The sequence below is a fragment of the Oncorhynchus mykiss genome, chromosome 18, assembly GCF_057628025.1.
Source record: "Oncorhynchus mykiss isolate SJ-2025 chromosome 18, ASM5762802v1, whole genome shotgun sequence".
In the NCBI taxonomy this organism is placed as follows: Eukaryota; Metazoa; Chordata; class Actinopteri; order Salmoniformes; family Salmonidae; genus Oncorhynchus; species Oncorhynchus mykiss.
This window is the reverse complement of record NC_143039.1, coordinates 54,899,585-54,914,338: the sequence shown is the minus strand read 5'-3', so window position 1 is coordinate 54,914,338 and position 14,754 is coordinate 54,899,585. Positions and strand designations below refer to the sequence as shown.

The window sequence follows — 14,754 nt, the reverse complement described above, 5'->3', positions numbered from 1 at the left end:
ATGGAGGGAGAGTGAGCGGGAGGGTAATGGAGGGAGAGTGAGCGAGAGGGTAATGGAGTGAGCGGGAGGGTAATGGAGGGAGAGTGAGGGTAATGGAGGGAGAGTGAGCGGGAGGGTAATGGAGGGAGAGTGAGGGCAATGAAGGGAGAGTGAGCGGGAGGGAGCGTGAGGGTAATGGAGGGAGAGTGAGGGTAATGGAGGGAGAGTGAGGGTAATGGAGGGAGAGTGAGCGGGAGGGTAATGGAGGGAGAGTGAGCGGGAGGGTAATGGAGGGAGGGAGCAAGAGGTGGGGGCAGCGGGGAGGGAGCGAGACGGAGGGAGGGACTTTTTATGAAACTCACAAATCTCCTCAAATCTTTAGATGTTTATTTCTCTATTAGTTTTACATCATTTGAATCATTTTTCTTGTGTCGCTACAGGAATGCGTAGCTGCATTCTGTTGTATCTATGGAGCTCAGTAGCTGTACTGAAATGGACTCTGTAGAAATGACTGTATATAAAGCCTGCTGCTATCCTTAGGTAACAGTCCTATTTTATCTAACAGCGTGGTTTTGCTCCTCACATGAGAGCACTAAAGCCTTCGCTCTGCTCCGGGATACGATGTGATGGGGCATTGACACCAGCAGGTTGAACTCAGGTTTGCCTTCCACTGCAGAACAATTGTCTCTTTTCAAACCACGCCAACAGGCTTACTCTACTAGTAAATATTTACTGTAGGTTTGATGAGACAGTGTTTTGATTTCACCAGGAAACTGAACGAGTAGTAATGAGTCAGCCTACACCCGCAGGCAGTGATAGATACAGCATTACATCCATAGCAGGCCAGTGTGCTAGATTCACTCACTGTGATCCATCACTGTATGAATGTGGTCCTGAGGAGGTGAATCGACTGAACATTTATTTTGTGTGTGTGTGAGGGCGGTTAGACTGTCAGAATCAGGGCAACTGTTAGTGTTTGTTTGCCCTCCCTGCTAACACACTGACCCACTGTGTGTGTGCCTGCATGTGTGTGTTCGCCTTCTGTAATGCACTGTCCCTCCATTCTCAGCACGACCCAGCAATAACGTGTGTGTGTGTGTGTGTGTGTGTGTGTGTGGATCCGTCCTCTCAATCCTCTGCTCTGCTATTGTCCTAAACACAACCGGCTAACCGTTTACACACGGTTTCATCAGCACTTTGGTAATCATTACTCTAGTAGGAGTTGTACTGCCTTTGGTAATCATTACTCTAGTAGGAGTTGTACTGCCTTTGGTAATCATTACTCTAGTAGGAGTTGTACTGCCTTTGGTAATCAGTACTCTAGTAGGAGTTGTACTGCCTTTGGTAATCATTACTCTAGTAGGAGTTGTACTGCCTTTGGTAATCATTACTCTAGTAGGAGTTGTACTGCCTTTGGTAATAATTTCTCTAGTAGGAGTTGTATTGCCTTTGGTAATCATTACTCTAGTAGGAGTTGTACTGCCTTTGGTAATCATTACTCTAGTAGGAGTTGTACTGCCTTTGGTAATCATTACTCTAGTAGGAGTTGTACTGCCTTTGGTAATCATTACTCTAGTAGGAGTTGTACTGCCTTTGGTAATCATTTCTCTAGTAGGAGTTGTATTGCCTTTGGTAATCATTACTCTAGTAGGAGTTGTACTGCCTTTGGTAATCATTACTCTAGTGGGAGTTGTACTGCCTTTGGTAATCATTACTCTAGTGGGAGTTGGTACAAACCTGTCATTCTGCCACCTAGTTAAATAAAGGTTAAAAAAATAAATTGAAAATCTTTCTTTGTCTGAATTGACTGAATTGTAATGAGCCCGACCCTGGCCTCAACATACTCAGCCAGCTTCTTACAGGTGCTGAATCTTTGATAGTGTGAGTGAAAAGCAATGAAGTCTTAGTAGAGTGTGAGTAGTTGTACTGTTTGATATCAAAGAGACAGTACAGGCCGTGTAGTTATTCCCTCTGTGTGACCCACACTGTATAAATGGTTCTGAATATATCACTGTCCTACGACACTACAGGCCTACTCTATTTCACATGTATGTTTTATGCTCCTTTGCCCAGGCCAGACGGCTAGCATGTGGATGCATTATTTAACACAGCATATTACTGAGAGCTCTAGGTCAGCATTCACTAGAACCAACATCTGCAGAGCTTCCTCTTTTCTGTTCGGTTCGCTCCATCCTCTTTGGCAATGACAAGGAGTGGATTGTCAGCTAATGAGACTGGTACTCAGGCTAGCAACACTCCACCACATGATTAATATTCACCCTGAGGTTCTGAAGTGCTGAACCTTCCTGCTCTCTCTTTAATCTGGAATGAATGAATGGCCAGGAGCCTCGAGGTACGAAGGGAGGCTAGGAGGCTAGGATGTGTCCCAAACGGCACCGTGTTCCCTTTTTATATTGCACTACCTTTGACCAGGGATTAGGGAAGAAGTGCATGTAAAGGAAGTAGGGTGCCATTTGGGACACGAGGAGAAGGTTGCAGCTCAGCTCTCCTCAGCTCTTTCAGAGGCATATTTCACATGGAATTGGCTCTGTGAGGAGGACACCTGAGAGGCAGACCTAAGGTTGTGAGAGAGGCTCATTTGACCATTTATATTATATAGACACCCTACTTCTCCTTCTTTTTGCTTCGGACTAAAGTTTTAATTTCCCAAGGTGCACCCCGGTAGTTTACTTTACTCTCCATAAACCCTATTAACCCACCAGGTCCTGGGCTCAGAGAATGGAGATGAAAGTGTGTGTGTGCGAGCGTGTGCGTTTTGTCCGTGGCTTAGGCTCAGCCAGGCCCTCTAGTGAGAGCGTTCGCTGCGTTTTAGAGATTGGACTGTCGAAACGGAGATGGAAGACTGTAATGTGCTTGGTAACAGAGCTGTTTCCCACCTGTGTCATTATAGTCTCCATTTCAGAATCCCCTTCATATGATAACTTCCTCCACTGCCAAATAACACTTCTGCTCTGTCTCCCCTGACAGGCTAGTGAATGATCTGTCGAATGGAAATCCTCTTGTATCTCATTATACAGTCAGTCAAGCTACTTTCTAATAGCACAATCCTGTTTAATGTTAGTGTGAACCACAGGAGGTCATGATAAGCACTGGCTAGAGACTAAAATGATTAATGTTGGCCATTTGTAAGGAATAGAAAGATAAATGCGTACATTACAAATAATCATGTAGCACGTCAGTGAATCCACTATATTCAATTGTTGCAAATGCTGAAAAAAAACAATTCTGCCGAGACGCGCTTTTAAATGGATTGTCATTGGCCCAATGACTGGAAGTCTATGGGAACAGCTAGCATGTCATTGCGCTAACGCTGGTAGCAATGAACCCACTACCCTTGCCACCACTGCTGAACAAAAAAAAAAACCTAGGGGAAACACTGCACGTGCTTTTCTTTAATGATCTCTTCAGTCTACTAATAGTAATATAATCTGGTGGTCATTAGAGGATGAACTTGGTTGCCTCTCATTCTGTCAACTGAACTGACCCTGAAACAGATCCTTTACATTTTCCTGAGCAGCTCTCACCGACAACACTTGAATGTAATTGGTTTTTAGTTGCCTCAAATCAACTGTTTCTGCACGGGCTAATGGAATACGAAACGGAATTTACATATTTGCAGAGAGCCAACCAAACAATCTATACAAAGAAATACATATTTACGGTTTATTTGCTTTATTAAAGTCATGAATTATTAACTTGTCTGTCTGTGCTTGAGGCACCATGGAGTCATTATTTTCATCAAACAATGTTTTTAATTGCAATGGAAATACTCTGGCATCTTGTAAATAAAGCTATACACTTAACAATCCGTATTTCTCCTTCCACATTATTTACACATCCCTGAATCCCATTCACCTATTATTACTCACATACACACACAATTATATATTTGTGAGCTATTTTCTGACTTTAATGAACAGACAGAGAGGGGATGACATTGGGGAAAGGTCAGTCGGCCCGATCGAACATACTGTGTGCTGACACCATAGACGTGTGCCGTAGGCTGGGGCTTAGACCTCTGCACCAACCTAGGCCACACCCACATACTTGTACTCATATTTGTCTGTGTGTTCCATGTACATTTATACACCCTTGCGGCGCAGATATGTAACGCATCAGCTTCTCCTGGTCTGAGATTCACTCGGATGCATTGTTCTACCTCCTCAGAGTTCCAGTGGGTCCAGGGAGAAGTGTGTGAGGTCCAGCTGATGGTCTACAACCCCATGCCCTTTGAACTCCGTGTGGAGCACATGGTGAGTGAAGCATTACTTCTGGATGCTACAACCACGCAATGACTTAGTGAAAGTCCCTGAGAAGATGTTGTCATGGCCTCTCGGGGTGGGGGGGTAAACTTTCCTCATCACATTACATTAGGGGCAAGCCATTCAACTGTGATAATGTCTTGTAGTTATCTTTGATGACCTCATTAAAGTCTAGCTAAAAGCCCTGTTCTGACACTTTAATGCAGTCATGATGGTACAGGACTGGGCCAGAACAAACTTAGCCATCCTTCTCCCCTGACACTAAGCGCACTGGAACAATGTAGGACGCTTGAACCCATGTGGTGCTATTACGGTTTATAGTTCTCATGCTAGCTATCCTCACTGTCAGTGTAGAGTGCTTCTCTAATAGTAAGGTAAGTGAGAGGAAATACCCTTTCACTCTCCTCTCCATGTTAGTCAACTCTTAAAAAGGCCCATCGCCATCAGAAAGGGAGACAAGTGTAAACAAATTGCTATAAGAAACAATATGTAACTTTATGGCCGACCCGACCATATTCACATAGAAATGTGTGTTATAGAGCTGTCGTTCTTATTGAAAGCAAGTCTAAGAAGCGGTAAATCTGTTTTATGTGCGCCATTTCAAATCTTTCCGTTCTTAATTTCCAAACAGTTTCAAACAGCTGAAAATACAATATTTTTGCTTATGGAAAATATATTTCACAGCGGTTTAGATGATAAAATGATTCTCTGCACTAAACTTGCTTGTTTTGTCACAAACTGAAATTTAGAATTAGATTTTTTAGGATTAGAATTCTAAACTATTAGAATTTTAGCAACCAGGAAATGGCGGTGCGATTTCTGCATAGTGCATCTTTTAATAGCTGCTTAATGATCGCAGCCTTTTTAATCCTCAGCAATTCCATCAAGAACCTTTTTTTTTAAGGACTTTACAGCTATACCACCCTCTTCTCCAGCGCAATCTATCACTCCATTGGTATTGTTTCTTATTCTCTGTCTCTCTGTCACGGATGCACTCAGTCTCACACACTTGAATTGTCTTTCTTGATATCTGTAAAGGTTCAGGCTCTCTCAGGATCACAGATTCCTTTGATTGTTGAGTCGAACCTCTTTGCTACTCGTTGGAAGTGTTTCTTAACGGATGCACTGATGTGGCACAGACGGCATTTGAGATGCACAACAATCATCTGACTCGGTCTGTCACACACACACACACACACACACACACAAACACACACACACACAGCCGTACTATAACTTCACGAGGCGCTGCTCGCTGTGTGCCGTCTGCTGGAACTGATGCAGCCTTTAATTGGACACTAGAGCGCAAATAGCCATGGAAGGGGGTGTGTGTGTGTGTGTGTGTGTAATGTCTTGCCTGTGCACAATGACAGGAGCCCCAGGGTCTGTCATGTCCGAGGTGTTTCTGTATGTACCTGGATGGGTCTGAGTAATTCTCAATCTCTGGCGTGTCAGAGCAGAACTAATCATTTGTGTGTGTTTAAAACACGTGTTTTGGAGAGGCGGGAGAGTGGGATGGTCAAACGGCAATCAGGAATTATTACTTTCTTTGCTGTTGAGGGGGTCCTAGAACTGTCACTTAGCCAGTGAAGAGACACACACATCATTAGCCACTGACTCACCACCTGCGGATGGATAGATGGAGGTACAGAAGGAGACAGAGACCCCCTCCTGTTCTACTTCCATGGCAGCTGGTCGCTTTAGGTGGTACAGTCCAGCTGTCATGCAGGGTGACTTGGCTTAAACACAAACTGATGTTCATCATGACCTGACCTGACCTGAGTTCACACAGTATGTTTTCTTTTCAGTACTTTAGCTGCACTTGATTTGAGGATTCTTGGCACAATGGAACCAACGGAATATCAACTCTCCACCCAGGGCTTTTACTTGTGACTTATAGTTCAATGTCATAACATACTTTATATGGGCAAATTAAATGAATAGACTATAAAGGAAAGTTTACAGACTTGTGTAGTGAGTTGATACAATTCCAGGGCTTTTACTTGTGTAGTGAGTTGATACAATTCCAGGGCTTTTACTTGTGTAGTGAGTTGACACAATTCCAGGGCTTTTACTTGTGTAGTGAGTTGACACAATTCCAGGGCTTTTACTTGTGTAGTGAGTTGACACAATTCCAGGGCTTTTACTTGTGTAGTGAGTTGACACAATTCCAGGGCTTTTACTTGTGTAGTGAGTTGACACAATTCCAGGGCTTTTACTTGTGTAGTGAGTTGACACAATTCCAGGGCTTTTACTTGTGTAGTGAGTTGATACAATTCCAGGGCTTTTACTTGTGTAGTGAGTTGACACAATTCCAGGGCTTTTACTTGTATAGTGAGTTGATACAATTCCAGGGCTTTTACTTGTGTAGTGAGTTGATACAATTCCAGGGCTTTTACTTGTGTAGTGAGTTGATACAATTCCAGGGCTTTTACTTGTGTAGTGAGTTGATACAATTCCAGGGCTTTTACTTGTGTAGTGAGTTGAAACAATTCCAGGGCTTTTACTTGTGTAGTGAGTTGATACAATTCCAGGGCTTTTACTTGTGTAGTGAGTTGATACAATTCCAGGGCTTTTACTTGTGTAGTGAGTTGATACAATTCCAGGGCTTTTACTTGTGTAGTGAGTTGACACAATTCCAGGGCTTTTACTTGTGTAGTGAGTTGACACAATTCCAGGGCTTTTACTTGTGTAGTGAGTTGATACAATTCCAGGGCTTTTACTTGTGTAGTGAGTTGATACAATTCCAGGGCTTTTACTTGTGTAGTGAGTTGATACAATTCCAGGGCTTTTACTTGTGTAGTGAGTTGATACAATTCCAGGGCTTTTACTTGTGTAGTGAGTTGACACAATTAATTAATCAGAATTAACACATAAATTAGTCTCCATGGGAAACTTAAGATATAGAAACTGTAAATAACTTATTAATAAGAAATATGTTTTTTTGTGTGATTTTATTTCAATTATTCAACAGAACAGATACAATACAGCAAGAGTAGATACTACAAGAAAAGGTCATTCAACCCTCCCTACCCACCGAAATAAATTATATATTCAAACAATAACAAATAATAAATAAATTAGAATAGTAATAATACTAATAATGACTTAAATAAGACAAATGACAAGAGATCCCAACATAGACATAAAACATTAGAAACAGTACATTACAGAGAGACAACAGCTATCGATCTACATCGATCTACATCGATCTACATCGATCTACATCGATCTACATCGATCGGCAAGCTCACACCCACCAACCCCAATGGAAGTATTTACATATTGTCCAGAGAGGGTTGCCATATTTTCACCAAGTAGTGGATTTATTTAATTGATTTCTTAAAGGAAGGGTCATCTTTTCCATACGACTATACTTATTCATTTCAGAGAGCCGTCTTGTACTTGGGAGAGGAGAATCTGATTTCTGTGTCAATGCAACACATTTTCTTGCAGGGTGATTTCTGTACATTTGATGTTAAAGTTATTCCTCATTTGGGAAGTTACCCAGAAGGCATATTTCAGGGCCAAGTGGGAAAGGCACCTCCATAATAAAGGTCAGAGTCACAAACATCATGCCAGAAGGCTTGTCATTTAGTACACTGACAAGTACAATGACAAAAATTCATAAAAGTGCCTTCTGTTGTTTCACATCGAGAACCCCATTTCTGATATTTCAGGGTGATGTCTATGTAACCTCTTGAGGTGTCAGAGTAGGTGGAGAAAGTTGTAATGTAGAAGTCTGTCTAGAGTTGATGGTTGCTGACACTATTTTGGCATAGGTCCAACCAGAGACCCTCATCAATTAAAATATTCAAATCAGAATCCCGTCGCTCTGTTGACTTATGTACATCTGGTTTTGGGCGTTGTTGCATTGGCAACGAGTCCACTCTGGATATACATCTATATGAGTCATGGTTGTCATGGTGTTCAATACTTGGAGATGTATCACTCTCTATCAAGAGTGTTTCTGAGAAGGTTTCTTCCCTGTAAATAAGAAAATAACTGATTATTGTATAAGTGATATTTGTCATAAGTACCCCATCTCTATTACAGTGTTCTACATGCCTTATCCCCTTCTCATGCCACTGTTCAACATTTTGGCAGGAGTCTGTTTTGCCACAGGGGTGTTTTGGGTGTCACGTCTTGTTTCAGACCAAATAACTTACGAATTTCATACCAAGATCTTACTAAATTGATGGTACAGGGATTGCTCATTTTTGTTGATATAGTCTTGGGGATCCACTTGTAGATACTATTACTCCCAACCTCTTCATTAAGAGCAAACATTTCCATCTGAGTCCAAGAAAGGGCTGGTTCAGTTTCAATTGAGATGGAAATGAATCTAATTTGCCCTGCCCAGTAATACATCTTGAAATTTGGTAGGCGGAGACCTCCTAGACCGTAATCCCTTATGGTCTTGTTAAGGAACTTAAAGAAACTCTCAGGTAGGGATATGTGTAAAGATTGATATAGGTACATCATCTTAGGCAGAACGTTCATCTTTAATACAGCTAATTCGCCCAAATAATGTAAGAAGCAGATCTATCCATCTATTCAAGTCATCCACCGCCTTCTGAACCAAGACACAGTAGTTAAAGCTTGTACAAATGTCTTAAGTCATTATCAACTGTGATTCCTAGATATTTGAACCCCTGTGTCGACCATCTGAAGGGACCTGTTCGTTCACAGATGCTGTAGTCAAAGTGGAAGTATTTCACTTTTGTCCATGTTGACTTTGTAACCTGATATGGAGCTGTATGAACCCAACAGCGGCTAGTTTTCAGAGGGATCCCAAGTCCGTACGGGAGTTGCAGCGATGAGACAAGACTGTAATTACTACCAATTGGATACCACGAAATTGGGGAGAAAAATCCATTCCATCAGAAGTGTATAACTTCAAATAGTATTGTTTAAAATAATAATTCATCTCTTATGGGTTGTGAGATACTTGACCGTTCTGTGTTTCAATACAGTTGATGGTTCTCGAATTCTCCTCAGCTTTTATCTGCCAGGCCAAGACTTTGTGTTTTCTCCCGCAATTTATAACATCTTTGCCTAGTTATAAGAATAGCCTTTTCAGTTTTGTACTTAGGGTATTTCAGTGTTTTTATTCAGCAATGAGTGGTATTTAGAGACAGAGTTTTGGTGTTCTTTTTGAGACCTTTTGTTACTACATGATTCCATGTGTTATGTCATAGTTTCGATGTCTTCACTAATATTCTACAATGTAGAAAATAGTAAAAATAAAGAAAACACATACTCATTCAAGGGTTTTTAAAACTTTTGACTGGTAGTGTATACAGAGTACAACACTTTTGGGAGAGGACGGACAGTTTGTTTCTGCCTCTTTCAAAAGAGTTGGGTTTAGGCGCCGTCCCTTGAACTCCATCCAGCATCCAAACAGAAAGTGTGAGGGGAGAATGATCTGAGATATAGTTCTGGATAAATACTCAGTTTCCACAACTCTACGGGTTACCTGTGCTGAAAGGAGAAAATAATCAATCCGGGTATGAACGTTCTGCGAGCAGGAGTAGAATGAGTAATCCCTATCTTGTGGGTGGAGCTGTTTCCTTGTGTCTTTCAAATTTGTGTCTTTTCAAATGTACGTCTTTCATAAATGAAAGATTGCGTTTGTCTGACTAAGTCAATGAGGTTGCTTTAGTTGAGGATCTATCCAGAATCGGATCCAGACTAATTAAAGTCGCCCCCAACTAAGAGTGTTACCTGATATTCCGTTACCTTGAGGAATATATCTTGAATAAAATGATGATAATCATAATTAGGTGCATATACATTAAACAAAGGTCCAACTTTCAGAATACATTCTGCCATGGGCCACTACATAATATCCCAGATCCCAGTGGTTCAATAATTGTTTTTGTCACACAGAAGGGTCAATTCTTATTAATCAACACAGCTACTCCTGGTGTCTTTGTGTTATATAAAGAGGCAAAGACCTGTCCTACCCATTCCCTCTAACCTTTTATGTTCTGCCCTTGTTAGATGTGTTTCTTGTATGAACACAACGTCAGTCTTCAGCTTTTTCAAGTACATAAGCACTCGTTTTCTTTTAACAGGTTCGTTCAGTCCATTAACGTTTAATGATGTTTGATTTACTATCTTAGCCATATTGTTCACCCATTTACATAAATGTAAATGTCAGGGGTATGTCCAATAAGGGTGTGGGATATTCTATTGCCTATTTTCTGAGAAGCTTGTAGTTAAACACATATTATGAAGGGAAGGTCTCTCTCAAAACACTACTGTAATATAAAGTAAACAAAACACTACTGTAATATAAAGTAAACAAAACACTACTGTAATATAAAGTAAACAAACAATTCCCCTCCTCCACCCCAAATGCTGTTCTCGAACGCGCCCAGCAGAAATCCCACCTGTAGTGGAGCTACAGCATCGCTATTCCTAAATTACATTTCTAACATGAAGGCAAACGTGAACCTGGAGCTCGAGCCCAGTAAATTGACAAAAATAGAGAATTCTTCACCCACCCTTTATATGATGAAAGTCAAAAACAGTAACGGGTGTCCTGATCCCAACACACCTACCTTGACAGGAAGCTAAATATAAGACATAATGGCTTAGCCATATGAAAAGGTCTAACAAATCTTATTGACGTTTTAAATAACTTAAAAACAACGTCACTTTGGTAAAAACCTAGTTTGTTTACATGGATATTTGGATCTTACCTTATTGATCTGTCAGGAAGCTATAGAATAATCCATCAAAGCAGTCCTACCAGATATATGCAAGTAATAAGGCAGACTAGTGGGACCAAGCCCAGCTAACAGGGAAATGAACCCTGTCCACTAGCCAATCAACCATGTCCTGAGCCGGTCGCCTGCAGTCCGCGGAGAAAAGGTTGAAGCAGCGCAAAGGGAATGTTCTTGGAGGTCAGTTATTTTTTTTCCACCTGGTTGAATTCCTTCCTGCGTTTGACCCTCCCGGGACTCATGTCGGGAAAGAATGTAATCTCCTCCCCGTTGTGTCGGATCACTCCTCCTTGAAATGTTTGGCTACCGTTCTGAGAACTTTCTCTCTGTCCTGGTACCTTAGGAACTGAACGAGGAAGGGTTGTTGGTTCTGATAAGCGGATGGTGACCTGTTTGGCTGCTCGATATCCAAGGGTTAAGCAAAATGTTCTTTGCCCAGAAGGGAGGGGATAATGGCAGCAGAGGGGTCTCACAGCACTTGCGGAGGCTGGTAATTGTCATGTTGCTTCGCTGATGCACTCTTTAACTTCTTCCATTCGTGATCCAAGCGTGTTGTTGTCAAACCTGAGATGGAGTTTTTGATTTCAGCCAACTGTGCTGAGATGAAAACGGCTGAGTTCAGCTGTTCCAAGTTAAATTGTGTTGTGAGGGAGTCATTGCCTTTGATCAGTTTGAAGATGTGAGCTAGCCTAGCTTCTTCTTGAGGTGTCATGGTGCCATCTTGGGATTCCGGGGAGGCCATGGTCAGAGGTTCTTTCTCCGTCATTTCTTGGTCTGTTTCGGGTGCTTCCCTTGCCTTTTTCTTTATCCTGTAGGCACATCAGCACTCTTGGCTACTGTGTAGTAATAGGTATGGGTGAAGTTATCAAGTTATAGGATACGTTTGTTTAAGATTTATCTGGAGCTCTCGGTCACGCTTCTTCCTAGCTTCGCTGCATCACGTGACCCCCAATAGGAAATACATATATTTCCATGACAGAATAAAAAAGCAATTTTAGACTGACCAATGTAGTGGCGACAGCAGACTGGGATAGGGAGAGATTGAACATGTCCGTCAACACTCCATGCGCAGACCAGCTTGCTGTCGTGTTTACGGATGTATTCAATCTTCTCTATCCCAGTCTGCTTTCACCACTTGCTTCAATATGTCCACCATTGCTCCTGTACCCAAGAAAGCAGAGGTAACTGAACTTAATGACTGTTGCCCCGTGGCACTCACATGAAGTGCTTTTAGAGACTAGTTAAGGATCATACCACCTCCACCTTACGTGACACCCTTCAATTTGCATACCGCCCCAATAGATCCACAGACGATGCCATTGTACTGCTCACTACCCTATCCCAGCTTTCAACACCATAGTACCCTCCAAGCTCATCATTAAGCTCGGGGCCCTGACTCTGAACCCTGCCCTGTGCAACTGTGTCCTGGACTTCCTGACGGGCCGCCCCCAGGTGGTGAAGGTAGGAAACAACATCTCCTCTACGCTGATCCTCTACACTGGGACCCCATAAGGGTAAATGCTCAGCCCCCTCCCGTAATCCCTGTTCACCATAACTGCTTGGCCAAACACACCTCCAACTCAATCATCAAGTTTGCATACGACACAACAGTAGTAGATCTGATTACCAACTGATGCGACTGCCTACAGGGAGGAGGTGAGGGCCCTGGGAGTGTGGTGCCAGGAAAATAACCTCTCACTCAAAGTCAACAAAACAAAAGAGCTGATCGTGAATTTCAGAAGACGGCAGAGGGAGCACGGCCCCATCCACATCGACTGGACCACAGTGGAGAAGGTGAAAAGCTTCAAGTTCCTCGGTGTACACATCACTGACAGTCTGAAATGGTCCACCCACACAGACAGTGTGATGAAGAAAGCGTAACAGGCTGAAGAAATTCGGCTTGGCCCCTAAGACCCTCACTTTTACAGATGCACCATTGAGAGCCTCCTGTCGGGCTCTATCACCGCCTGGTACGGCAACTGCACCGCCCGTAAACTGCAGGGCTCTCTAGAGGGTGGTGCGGGGGCACACTGCCTTCCAGGACACCTACATCACCCGATGTCACAAAGGCCAAAAAGATCATCAAGTGCATAACCCACCTGAGCCACAGCCAGTTCACCCTGCTGTCATTCAGAAAGTGAGGTCAGTATAGGTGCATCAACCACCTGAGCCACAGCCAGTTCACCCTGCTGTCATTCAGAAAGTGAGGTCAGTATAGGTGCATCAACCACCTGAGCCACAGCCAGTTCACCCTGCTGTCATTCAGAAAGTGAGGTCAGTATAGGTGCATCAACCACCTGAGCCACAGCCAGTTCACCCTGCTGTCATTCAGAAAGTGAGGTCAGTATAGGTGCATCAACCACCTGAGCCACAGCCTGTTCACCCTGCTGTCATTCAGAAAGTGAGGTCAGTATAGGTGCATCAAAGCTGGGACTGAGAGACTGAAAAACAGCTTCTATCTCAAGGCCATCAGACTGTTAAATAGCCATTACTAGCCGGCCTCCACCCTGCCCTGAACTTAGTCACTGTCACTAGCCACCCGGTCACTCAACCCTGAACCTTAGAGGCTGCTGTCCTATGTACATAGATATGGAATCACAGGTCAATTTAATAATGGAACATAATGTTGTACTAATTTCACCGGTGTATATACTGTATTCTACTGTATTCCAGTCAATGCCACTCCGACATTGCTCATACTAATATTTGTAGATCATTCTTTTACTTTTCGATTGTGTGTTTCTGTGAATTGTTAGATATGACTGTAGTGTTAGAGCTAAGAACACAAGCAGTTAGCTACAGTGGTTCTTCCTTTTAAAAGGAAGTTGTGGCGTACTGCAGCACGGCTTGCTGGGTGCCGCAGATTTCTATGGCATGTTATTTAAGTGTCAGCCATTGTTGCCTGAATGACGCTGTTTACCACAATCTGCCACCATCTACCACAAACGGTCGCGGCATAAGCTCAAAACTTTTAAAGGAAGAACCACTGTTCACCCGCAATATGTGTGTGCCACTGTACCAATCAAATTTGAGTTGATTTTGATTATTCTAATTTTTTCTAATACATGCAACTTAAGTTTCATATCAAGAAATTTCGATTTGAAATCTTTTGGACATCAGCTCAATCTTGACTGAACCCCATTTTTGTCCGAATAGGATTTTCATAAGAAAGGTAAGCTACACTAAACCTTGCAGAGAGCCTATCCAACTGACACTCTTAGAAAAAATACAAACGACTGGAGTGAAGACTTAAAAATAACTCATACTGGCACAAGATGGAGGGAATGCTGGAACATAACTAATGAAATTACAGTTAACACAAATGTACACTTAACCCAGTATAAGCTAAGGTATAGACTTTATCTCACAAGACAACATGAACTAATTCTACAGCACAATGGCAGTCATGTCATAAGTGTAAAACTAACAATGATGCAATAATCCATGCCCTTCTGGAAACTCTAAAGTTATGGGCGGAGTTAGAAAATTGGCTGTCAGAAGCATTACAATGTACATTTTCAAGACATGGCATATGAGGTTGCAACCTGATAGGTTGGACGATACTTTTCTCGTCAATCATCCTGAAGAAACATATACTTAACTGTAAATCAACCAATCCTCCATTGTTAACACAAGGTCAAAAGCTTTGTATAAATGTTGAAAGTGCGTGGGGGAAGGAGAGAAACAAAATCAGCAGAGAGTGATAGGGGGGTAAGGTGGGTCTGGTCTGGAGTGATGTGGATGTTTGTGTTCGTCTG

The 14,754-nt window shown here is 42.4% G+C and overlaps 1 protein-coding gene across 4 annotated transcripts in view; it reads left to right on the top strand.

Annotated features, from left to right (window-relative positions):
- Positions 1-14,754, top strand: part of trappc9 (trafficking protein particle complex 9) — a 298,859-nt gene that overhangs the window by 38,442 nt on the left and 245,663 nt on the right. For all 4 annotated transcript variants that reach the window (XM_036952949.2, XM_090208801.1, XM_090208803.1 and 1 more), the window contains one exon: positions 4,168-4,253. In XM_036952949.2, coding sequence (XP_036808844.2) covers positions 4,168-4,253 — 86 coding nt within the window. The remainder of the gene's footprint in view (positions 1-4,167; positions 4,254-14,754) is intronic.